Below are 12824 nucleotides of genomic sequence, written 5' to 3' on the forward strand. Positions count from 1 at the left end.
AGCCACTGCCTTCTATGTGATGCAAAGGATGAATCTTCCTCCAATCTATTCCTTTACTACCCTTTTGCTAGAACTTGCTGGCATGAATCTCACCTGGCTATACATACCTTTAATTTAAATAATATCCTAGTTCAACAATAGATTGATGGAGTAGTGCTTAGATACAAGAAGATGGATGAGGACACTATGAGTTACTTGCAACACATTTTCACCACTCTATGGACCATATGGAACCATAGGAACAAAGTTGTCCAGGAAGGAACACAGCCTAACCCTATGGATGTTATATTAACTGCTCATAATCTTTTTTGCAGGTACAAAGATGCATTTAACAACAGCAACATCTCTAGCAAGGGGTCTGCTAGACAAGGTACTACAAACCAGAACATTGGAGGAATTTGGGACCTCATCATCAAGATTTCTAGAGTTAGAATGAAGAAAGTTAGAAGGTGTGCATACTCATATGAAGCTCAAAATACTCAGGGTGACACTGTGCTCAAAGGTTATGCTAACAATCCAGCAGGAATCGCTTATGGTGCAGTGCAGGAAGCTTTAGTGGTGGCAGCTATGCAAGCCAAAGACTTGGATACAACTAGATTTTGTTTTTGAGTAGCAGCAAAAGGCTAGTCCAACTTTTCAACATGGACTGTAATCCAAGATGGAAAGAAAAGACTGTATTTGTGGATATAAAGTCCCTACAACAACAGGGTTTAGTCTTTAAATTTCTTTTTGTCTCTAAGCTTGTACTTAACAATGTATGCTTTTTTGGCTGACTTGGCAACTAGCATACCAGTACACTATAGCTGGTCTAACCTAGCAATTTTGTAATGTTGCTTCTTCTGGTTGGTATCAAAAAAATAAAATAAAATAAATAGCAATCTATTATAATGGAAATTTCAAAGTGACAACTTATTGCAACAAATATATATATATATATATATATATCATTGCAATAACTAAAGATAAATTATTTTACAATCTATTGCAATGACAAACATGAAGTTGCAACAAAGATATTATTACAATAATCTAATATCAATTATTTTATAATCTATTGTAATGAAAAATATTTAAAAATTATTTATTACAATGAAAAATATCGTTGTAATAACTTGACCCAAAATATATTACATCAAAATTATCATTAAAATATTTAAAGTTTATTGCAACGAAATTTTTTGTAGTACAAACCTATTAACTCAAATTTTATTGCAACACTTCGCATAAACTATTGTAATGGCTTTGATATTATTGCAACGGTTTTTTTCATAGTAATAAAACAAAATTTGTTTTAGTGAGTGTTTTTTATTTTCTTACAAATATATTGATTCTCTTAAATAAATAAATAAATAAAAAAACAAATTCTTAGGTAGCACTTTAAGCTATTCTTCCCTTGCCTATAAAGTTAGTAACTTAAAGATAGTAAAAGAACTTATAAGATTCTTCGTATCAACTCGTGCAAAAATTTATGTCTATTTTAGTATAAGAACTTATTTTTTCTATTTTATATATTCACTTTTCAAAACATCACACATTAGATTATCTATTTTACACTATATTTTGTTAAAATATTAATTTTTCTTGATTTTTCTAATTGTTTTTGTAGGGATAAAAGACCCAGATAAGGATATTGGGCCATGGGCCGCACCTGAAGACGTCAGAGAGCCCGAAGATAAGTACGTATTAGTGAAGGTAAGTAGATTATTGGACTGAGGAGGAGGCTTGATCGTAGTAAACAGGTGACGTTATCCGAGAAGCAACCCCTCCTCGGCCAACAGAGTGATAGCCTGAAATCCAACCACCCATCAAGTACTGGGCAATGGGCAACCGTGCTTGGGAGGATAAACTTTAGAGAGAAGTGAGTTAACAGAGAATTGAGAAATATCTGGGAAGAAAGTTGTTACCATCGCATTGAATGCTCTACACTTAACCAGCTAGCCGCATTAATCTGGAGGTGATACATGAACAGTGACTTCTAACCTCACAGCTACCCATAAAGACTTTAGGAATGTGCTAATGGGACAAGTATCAAGGAAATTAGCAATATGATCTACACGTAGACGGCTAAGATGAAAGAAGGAAATAGGGTATAAAAGGAGAGGGATTCCATTACAGGAGGGATCATCAGAAAACCAGAAAAGAAATTACTATGTAACGAAGATCTTGAATATTTGTATAAGTCTGAGAGAAATATAGAAGAACATACCATCCTCAGACCTGACTGAAGAGTATTTTTCTTTTCAAACTATTTGTCTTATTCATTCTTACGTCAACTAACCTATTGTGATCTATACTTAAACTCGTTGAACGTTCATTAACAAGTCCACTTTCTAACAAATCTATTGTTTTGGGCTTATTGGGCCACTGTCCAAATCTCTTGGGCTGTGGATCAAAACACGTCCTTACAGTTTTCTTTCTTCACATACAAATACCATCATCCACTCTCTTAATTCATGCTCAAACTACGAAAACAATGAATAAAAAATTAAATGCAAAATAAATAGTATTAGTGAAAATTTACAAAATTATTGTAAGAAACTTGTAAATTTACATAATTATATATCGATTGATGTGAGTCATTTTTAGGTAAAATTGTGTAAATTTTATTCTTTTTATTATAGGGTGCTCTAAAGTCTGTCCTGCTCTTACCCTGTACGGTATAAAGAGCTGTACCTATGTTATGTTTTAGGATCTCAACTACAGTATCTCTAACTTTTTTTCCACTCTTCATTCTTAATAACGCCTGACACAACTTCAATGTAACACCCTTGCCTCTCTTATCATCATATGTGTCATGATTTCAATCAATTAATACTTCAAAGTCTATGATTAATATGTGCATAGCATAAATAATTACTCGTGGAATGTAAAAGCAAAACGCAAGAAATTTGACAGACACAACAGGGCAAAGGCAGCTGATGTCTAAATACCTAAATTCATTCCGTACACAATAATTATGCTTAAGACTTAGATCACCTCTCCACCAAACGGGATTGGGGATATTCCAAGTTTTAGGAATGAAAAATTTATGATTCTAATCAATTTAATTTTTTTAAAGATAAGATATGATTTAAATATATGACTTCCACTTTTTGATACTTACCATTTATTTAGATCAAAACATATAGTTAAGTATAAGTTTAAAAGCTTGGCTTTGAATTCTCCCACTTATACTAAATCAACAATGCGATTGTCAATTTATAATAAGACTAACATCACTTTTACATAGGTCTATCATGACACTTATAACTCATTCTACACTAATCACAACATGATACATTATTTGGGTTGTGCAATTAGATGTGTCTCTAGACTTATTAATACTAAATCAATTAGTGTCTTCATTTAAAAATAATAATTATGTTTTAGCTTCATAAAAATGTAATGTAAATAGAGTGATTATGATACATTCAAATCTTATCATTAATAAAAAAGAAATTACATATTGGAGAAGAGCTTGTTCAACAAAACAAAGACTCTCTTCAATCTAAACAGAGAAATCATCAAATACCTAAAGCATGTTTTGCTAATAGATAAGCAGGTCTATTACCTTGCTGACTAACATGGGAAAACTCTACGTTACGAAAGCCATGAACAGATGACAAAATACCATAGACAATTGGAGCAATAGAGGATGAAGGGGATTGATCACATAAAGCATTAAAAATAATCAATGAATCACCCTCCAAAATAAACTCAGAAATCCCTATATCATGAGCAAAATGGATACCGACCTCAAATGCTTTCACTTTAGCCCCAATAGCATCCAAAGGAGCCTGGATCTTCTTGCTCATATCAACTATCACATTCCCTTTTTCATATCTTATATATAATCACCCACACCAACAGTCTTTTGAGCCGCAAAAACCATATTGATATAGAATATTTTGGCCGCTACAAAAATGGTCTAACACACCTGTATCGTCAAGCCATCACGGGCTAGTCAGGAGCAATGGGATCATCAGTTAGCAAAGGACAGCCAAGCTCCCATGCATCTGACAGCTTCCAAGGCAACCTAATCTGCACATACTCTTTAGTGCACCATGGTGACGGACGAATACTCTATGACTGACGATGCACTATACTTAGCCTTATACATCATCCTGCATGTTCTCCACCAAACTATCTCCATATAGAAATAACTTGCACACCTAACCCAATAATCCTCCTACATATTCATATCCTCTAAACATGGGAAGTTAAACCCGAAAATCTCAGAGCATTAACTCCATATACTCCATATAAGGAAAAGAACCAACATTCACGGGAGCTTGGTTAGCTCTATATCACTTTATAAACACCAAGCCTCCTCCTCTCCAATGTACATAGAATTTCCTAGCTCTCATATTTTAAGAGTTATTGGAAATCATTCAGTTACTAATTTAACTTTCGGAAGGTCTTTGGCCGGCACCCATTGGTGTCCTCTGTAGGTTCTTCTCCTTTCATTCTTCAAGTACACTCCAGTCACTACGTGTCTAGACGATTGACTCACTAACAATTTTGTGCATCATCACGCACCATCCACATTAATTTTGAAGAGAGGAAAAAGATGAAGAATCCATAGAGCCTGTTTGGCATTAGCTTCAGTTTTTAGCTTTTAGTTTTTATATACAGTTTTTTAAAACCTCACTTTTTCCCACATTTTCTATTTTTTTCAAAAAATTTCAAGGTAGAAGTATACTTTAGCACACTTTCAAAATAAATTTTTCTATAAAAGGCTAAATAAACTTAATGAAGCATAAGTTTGTCAGTCGAATTGTATTGATGAAGCATAAGTTCATCAGTCAAGTTAGTCAGATGGAAGCAATCCTCAGCTTATATGAACGTACTCTCAAAGGTGGTCACCGGTGTGGTGCCTGCCTCAATGCCTCCGATGCCAAAGTCAGTATAAGAAGCTCCTTTGAGAATAAGCAATGTAATTGAACAGAATGAAAGAAGTCTCTTAGTGTCTATGTGTGTATGTACCTTGTACTTGGCAATGCGTGGGCTTTATATAGGCTTTCACAACTTTTAGCCGTTAAAGTAGTTATGGAGGTCTTAATGCTCCTCTTGGTAACGCCTGGTGCTGTGTAATGTGGCTTTAATGTGCTCCAACGGTTCATACAGTTAGCCTTGTAACCGTTCTGGGTGTAATCGGGCTGCATTGAATGACTTTCCTACCTTCGTCAATGACGTGGGATTTAGTTTGATTGTCCAGGGATATCTTCGTCTATATCATGGACATCGTCTTCGGTAAATGAATTCGTTAGTCCCATCAAAACTATTCCCAAATGAACACTTAGTCTCAACCCGAACCACTGGAGCTAAAACCTCCAAGTTTGCAGCTAGATAAAAGAAACGCGGAATAATTTTCTAAGAGCACTAGCATCAGAAGTTGTATCCAAATGCTATTTTAACACACAAAAACTTACTTTTTTAGCTTTAATATAACATTTGACAATACACTCCACATCAATTGTTCTATTTTAAAGTGCCATTCATTTTTTTTCTCTCTCTCTCCTTCTCTTCCTTACCAGCTTATCTCTTTTCTTTATTCTCTCTCTTCCCTTCATTGGATTGCCTTTCTCTCATATACCAAACAACCACTATCCCCACCATCACTATCACTATCAAACCCATAACCATTACCACCACCACTACCTCTCTCATACACCAACCAACTACCATCCCCACAAATATCACCACCACAATCACTATCAAACACACAAACCACCACCACCACCACCACCACCACCTCTCTCATAAACCAAACACCACCACCACCACCTCCATCTCTATCAAAACCCATCACCATCACCATCAAACCCAAAACTCATCACCACCACCACCATCAAAACCCATCACCATCACTCAATGTCCACCACCACAAGCCTTCACAAAACCCAAATCAAATAAAAAAATCATTGCAAAACATATCTAAAAAACCTCATTATCCAAATATGAAGAAAAAGAAAAACCCCAAATTTGAAATGAAAAAACCCAAATTTAAATATGAGAATGAGATTGGACAACGTGGAGGTTTGCGATATGGCGTGGCAAGGTTGGCAACGTGATAGCCGATGGTGTTTTTGTGAGAGAGAGAGAGAGAGTAAAACGTGTGAGGGTGAAAGATATGTGTGAAGAGAGAGAGAGAATAAAAAAGTATTTTTTGGCATTTCTGTCCATATCATTCCAAATTTGGAACAATATTGTTCATCCATACCAAATTGTTTGGTATTTAAAACATCTTATATGAGTATTTTTTGGTGTTTGGTGTGCCAAATGCCAAATGCTAAATATTTGGCATTTGGCATTTGACATAGTACTCTAGTACTAAACATTTATTAATTATTAATTTAAGCAAAACTCATTATTATGCTAATTAATTTTGTAACGGAGGCGATTGGTTCCCTAAGTACGGCACCGCATCCTCCGTGTGAAAACGAGATAGTAAAAAGAATCAAATTAGGACCTCTGTGGGTTTATTCCAAAACACGTGTCGAGTTCCGATTGGGTAAAAGTCCGGCCCAAAAAAACTCGAATGGATCTGCATAACGGCGCCGTCAAATTCCCCGTTTAGAGATTCCCTACCGCTGTTAACGGACTCTCTCCTCTCTTAAAACCCATCCAAGCCGTCCAAACCACATTCAGAATTCATCGTCAACATAACCATCACCTTCTCTCTAATACCAACATTCCCTCTTTTTCTCTCTCTGAAACCCAAAAATCCAGAGAGAGAGAGAGAGAAAAAAAAAGAAAAACACAGTGAAATTCGGAATTCCACACAGGGAGAGAGAGAGATATGGTGAGGAAGTGTAGGGGAATTGCGGAGATTGCAGTAATAGAGGTGGCTCAGGTTGGTGTGAGGACTACGAGAGCTCGAGAAGGTCTTGCCAGCTCAGCAGCAGCAGCAGCAGCAGCAGCAGCAGCAACCTCCACCACCACCGCCGCCAAGAGAAGGAAGCTCAACGCCGGAGAGTTGAATTCTCCGTCTTCGTCACCGTATGTTCCCCTGGTAATTACGCCGGCGGAGAATGATGAACGCTGTTCAAGCCCTAGCTCCGTTCACGCTGCCACGTCGTGTTGCTCTAGTAACGGATCAAGCTCGCTCGCTGAGGAAGTAGAGAATTTCAAATTCGTAGATCTACAGGTGCATTTCTCTTATTCAATTCTATGTATTTTGATTTTGAATTTCAGTTTTGTCGCGCTTTAATTGCTCTTCTTTATTTCATTCTTTTAATTTTTTAATTTTAATTTTTTTTTTGGTTTTAATTCTGAATTTAATTATTTTACAGGATGACAGTGCCGAAGTTGAAACATCCACTTATAGTTGCTACAGAGAAAGGTTTTCATTCAATAAATACCTCAATATTAAATATCTGAAATTCTTGTACTTTTTTTCTCACTGATTCTTTGAATTCAAATTTTCAAAAAAAAAAAAAAAAAAAACTGTGATCCCAAACGGTCTGTTTCAATTTAATTTTCTTCGGTTTTAAATCGTAGTATATAACTCCTACATTACTATGAATATACATTAAATTCTCAATTAAAAATTTTCCTCATAGTGTACGGGCATTTTTCTCTCAGGAGAGAAACGACGCCGTCTAGCGAACTGGAGTCAACGGCGCGTCCAACTCCGGCGAGCACTCGCCGGAGATCAACGGTGGAGAAGAGTATTATGCCGACTGAGTCTGAGCTCGAAGAATTCTTTTCCGCCGCTGAAAAAGACCTCCAAAAGGGCTTCAAAGAAAAGTAAGTTCACACGGAACGTAAAAAAAGCTTCCAATTTTTTTCCTTTTCTTTTTCCTTTTGCTTTTAATTTCTCGGTAACCAAACACTGGATAAGTGAAGAGTTTGAAACTGTGAATTTTCTTTCCAGGTACAATTACGATATTGTCAAGGACGCGCCCTTAGAAGGCCGTTACGAATGGATTCGATTAAAGCCGTGAAGAAAAAAAAAAAAAACTGAAAATAAAGCAAATGGCTTTTATTTTTTCAGTTTTTAGCTACTCCAAATATGGTCGAAGGCTTTTTATTATTATTTTTTTTAATAATTTGGTTTTGTTTTTGCAAAATATGTACAGTTCTTTCTGTGTTTTTATGATCAGGTAGAAGAAGAGATGTCTGTATTTGTTCCTTGTACGGTTCTGCAAAAGAATTGCAAAATCCTTATGGGAAAGAACAAAACAGATCAATAATAATAACAAATTTCCAATTCTCATTTTGATTCTGTTTTAGCCCCTAAATTTCGTGTCTCTTTCTCTGATACCATTTGTCTTTCCCTGCTCTATATTAAAATAAAAATAAAAATAAAAATTATAATAAGTTTAATAACCACTCTGTAAATTTTATTTTATTTATCCTATTTATTTTAGGAAAATTTTAGGTATGTATGTATGTATGGCTAGGTGACGAGTGATGAAGATGAGTGCACCATGCCGTGTAGGTCATGGACAAGTGTTAAAAGATTTGGAAAGCTGATCTGATCTTATCCTCCCAATCTCCCATGTGCCTTTAAAGCTTTTTAACCAATGGAACTTTTTTTTTTTCTTTTTTTCCAAATACATATGTAACGACAAGAAAATGATAGAATCATAAAAATTTGTATTCCCATTCTTAAAAAGGAGCATGAGAGTGAAATTCATTTTTGGTAAATCGTGGAAATAAGTTCGTTGGGTCAGTGTTATTTCCACACTTTGTCGCCATGTGTACGAAGAAAAATGGTTAAAAGAGAGAAGGAAATGGAAGAAGATAAAAGATGAGAAAGAGGAAGAGGGCCAAATGGTTTTAACTTGTGGGTGATATGGTGGATTGGTGGTCCTGCATTTTTGAGTTAGGAGGAGGGGTTGGGACCTAAGGTACAGGGGCTAACAACCAACTTAGCTGATTGGTCTAAGTTTTTATATTTTGAATGAGTGTAGGAGCAAAGTTTGTTCACGTTCTAGCATGATTATTGGTTTGGTGCAGCACATGTTTGATTCCTTCTGCGGCTTCAATTTAATGTTGGATTGGATGTGAATGGAGGTGAGGACTGAGGAGTGAGGAGGAGGCACTTTTATTGCACGGAATGTGCTTGACTAACTGTTGCTCTCAGTTTTTGCTACAATCATTGCAAAAGAGGGTGGAACTGATTTTCGGAGGTACGTTGCAGCATTGCAGGATTTTGATTCAGCAACTAAAGAAATTCGGATTCCAAATCAGCCAAGCCATTTTTGAGCAGTTTGAAGCTTTGTTCTATAAAAAATTATTTTTTAGTAGTATATTTACTAATTAACAAGTTCAAACTTCAAACCCAATTCAATAATTCATCTATTAAATTAATCAAGTTTGAGCTAAAGAAACTTAAATAAACACGTTTGTTTTAATTGGTTAAGCTTGTCAGCAAAACTTGTGAGATATATACTTCGTGGATAAGGCTGGTAAACATGCTTTATAATATAGATTTTTTTACTATTATTATTGATAATGATAATAGTTACATTAAGGATTTAGATACTAGACATCTCCATTGAAAATATCATACAATGCCAGGATAGAGGCTATCATTTTCTAACTTTAATGTGTAGGGAACAACAATGAATTTTAGCTTAGATTGCTAATTTGGTTTTCTAATTATTGGAAAAGGTTTCATTTAATTTCTCAAGCATTAATTGTGTTAATTTTACCTTTCATATTTCAAAATTAAGTCAGTTTCATTCTTAAATCTCTACTTCGTTAAAATCTTAATAGAATTTTATGAACTAATAAACAAAGCACACCCCACATGAAGTGTGGGAGGGAAAAGTTCGAAGAGAGGGAATCATCAATTGGGATATGCCCGAGGTGTAACTGGGCCTAACAATTCACCAAATCAGGCCTAGCCCAGTCAGGATACTCAAGTTAGGGAAATCAAAAAGGACCACTCGCTCGAGGAGCCCGAGGAACAAATACCTCTTGGGAGACTAGAGATAAACCACCAAGTCCATAAAGTTGAAGACTGAGGAAGGTAGTAGTGACGTGTAAGCAAGGGAACGAGGAAGTTTTCAAATAAAGCATCCATCACCTACATATTTAATACACCATACTAGCTCAACCTGCCGCATTAATGATAGAATGACCTCTGAAAAGTGCCCCCACAGCCTACAACTTACTCGACCGCCACCAAGCAGTGATGGGATAAGTATCTAAAGAATGATTAGCAGCCATCCAAGTGGAAGGCTGGGATGCAATCCAAATAACTATATATAGGAAGGAAGACCCTCCTGGACAAGGGATCAAAAAAAGTTCAGAGACAGAGAAACAAGGAAATAGAGAGAGAAAGCGATCATTGTATAACCGAGAAGTGTGTACCTAAAGAATCACTGCTCCTCGGCTAAAGAACTCAAATAAGAATTTCTCTTTTCTTGTTATAATTCTTAACTAAAATTGTTATCCTTGCCAATCCTCTTTCTCTAATTACTAAATTGTGGCTACCAGGGCTTAAAGGTTTGACCTTGACCATTCATCTTTACAAATTATTTGTATTGGACCTCCATCTTAACCCAATCCCATCTGAGCTAGGCCAGGCCGGGCCACTAGTTTTGCCCCCTACATGGAGACTTTATAGCTAGCTAATTTCATAAACACCATTGTCATATAATTCCTTTTAAGACTTTAACAAAGAGAAGATCATGTTGGTACGTGAAATGAAAAATGGAATTGTAGGTTGGATTCTGACTAATAGAAAGGTCATATGTATTGAGATTCACTGGTGGGCAAATTCTTGTCAGAATAGCCTACTTGCTCGGCCGTATACCAACAAGTGGGGTTGGTCGGAGGCACTCCAATGAGCTAGTGAAGAAGTATACTAAATAAGTTCAACAAAAATAATAAGAGTGTTGGGGATTAAAGGGTGCATATCTTTCTCTCTAATTAAGTGAGGTTTATTAAGGATTCCGTAGTGACTGTTGGTGAGAGTTTCTTAGGTACTAAGGTATGGAATTCGACAACATGTCATCCCCTCAAGATGGTTTGCTAAAAAAAAAAAACTGATCTATACCAACGGCTTTAAATCATCGCTACAGCACTAAAAACAGCCGCCATGGATCCAATAGGATCGGACTTTGTCGACAATTTGTATAGCAATAGTTATAAGTGTCGGTTCTTGAGTGATAGAAGTATAGAACGTACCTAATCGGACTATTGTTATAATAAATTAGGATGTGAAAGGGAGATGGTCCATTGTTTATATAAGTCATGCTCAAACTCAGACTTTAACAAAGATTCGAGCTCCCACTCATATTATTTTTTGAAAAAACCGAAGTTTAATAGATCAGCGCGCGAAACTCAACTGACACTTTTTCTTTTAGGGGAATTATGACAGATGGGGTTATATTTTGCTACATAGAGCATGGTCACAAACCAAATGGAAAAAAAGGTGTGAGCAAAACATGTTCTATGATTGACACAATGACACTCTTTTCTTTCCTTTTTCTTCCGACCAATTTCCCCAAGCAACCCCACAATTTTAAGGTGGTACGTTTGATTCTCAAAAGGATTTTAAAGTGTCTTTATTATAAATGAGCAATTCATGAGATGGATTTTGAAAGTTGGACATTATCACTTTCTCTTTTCCAAATTGTTTTGTCGTCTTAGAAAAATATAACTTTTAAAATGAACTATAAATATTAAAAGAAAAACCTTCATGATTCCGAAACCACCCTCCTTAATTTGAACGTACATAAAAAGCAAACGAACATATCAGCCTTCATTTCAACATTAGCATCAATTTTGCTTTCATCATAGATGGGAGGCTTAAGGAGACAAAAGGGCTACTCCATAGTGTAATAGATTGCTCTAACTCTTTCCATAAACACAAATAATAAAACAATAAAATAAGAAGGAAAGTCAAATTTACCTATAAGGTTGAAAATGAGAAGTTAGAATTACTCTTTAGTCTATTCCTAAGGGGGAAAAAATTAAGAATAAGATTAATGTGAACCTAGGAAGTATAAACAACTTTGAGTTTGTTCTTTATATATGTTACAAACCAGCTTAAACAATGTTTCTCAAAAAAAAAATGTTACGGCTGTTAAAGTATAGGGTTTTCCAGCAACATATCAATCTATTGATTCTATTCCCACAAATTTGTTCATAGCAAGAATTTTTGGAGAAAGATGATTATTTGTTTGGTCATAGAAAAAGTAGAATGCTATGCCTGTAAATTAAAACTACAACTTTTGTACCTTTTGTTTTAGATTAAAACACGTAGTCTTACTCAAACAGCGGATAGTCTTTTATTTGTGTTTGCGGAGTTGCTGTATTTATTCATTTTGAGAATTCTTAGACATTTACAATCAGGTGGTGTTGATAAAAGATAACATGTAGAGCTAATTTACAACCATTTGAATATTTTGGTAATAATGGTTTGACTTTGGAATTATATTATTCATTTCCATTTTCTTATTTTTTTGAGCTTTTAGGATATTCATGATAAAGATAGTATTAGTGGAATGTTAATTTCAAAAATTCTTAGTTGTCGGTTTAATTTTTAAGATCTTAAAAACAAGCTAATTACTTGATATTTGCGAGAGACTTTTTTTCTTCGTAGTTTTGTCTTCCTTTTAATCAATATTTTGGAAAAATTATTCAATTTCTGTATTGTTGTACATAGTTATGGAACTAAATGTTATATGACAAGTGGAAGTCACTAGTAAAGATAATACTAAAGAATTTCTTGAATTCTTTGTAGAGTTCTAGGAGATTATGACAGATATATGATATTAGAGGTACTAAAAGTTTTATAATAGAGATTTTACATGTTACTTTGATTATGTAATGTATTATAAATCCGCTTTAAAACATTAATATTACTATTTTCATGTGTG

The 12824-nt window shown here is 35.1% G+C and overlaps 1 protein-coding gene across 1 annotated transcript; it reads left to right on the forward strand.

Annotated features, from left to right (window-relative positions):
* Positions 1 to 6614: 6614 nt before the first annotated feature.
* Positions 6615 to 8203, forward strand: LOC112034885 (cyclin-dependent kinase inhibitor 7). Its single transcript, XM_024067703.2, has 4 exons — positions 6615 to 7129; positions 7275 to 7324; positions 7567 to 7731; positions 7859 to 8203. The coding sequence occupies exons 1-4, from the start codon at positions 6782 to 6784 to the stop codon at positions 7926 to 7928; spliced, it is 633 nt and encodes a 210-aa protein (XP_023923471.2). The 5' UTR covers positions 6615 to 6781; the 3' UTR covers positions 7929 to 8203.
* The last annotated feature ends 4621 nt before the right edge of the window (positions 8204 to 12824 follow it).

Source organism: Quercus suber, unplaced genomic scaffold (genome assembly GCF_002906115.3).
Source record: "Quercus suber isolate HL8 unplaced genomic scaffold, Cork oak 2.0 scaffold_534, whole genome shotgun sequence".
NCBI classification, from domain to species: domain Eukaryota; kingdom Viridiplantae; phylum Streptophyta; class Magnoliopsida; order Fagales; family Fagaceae; genus Quercus; species Quercus suber.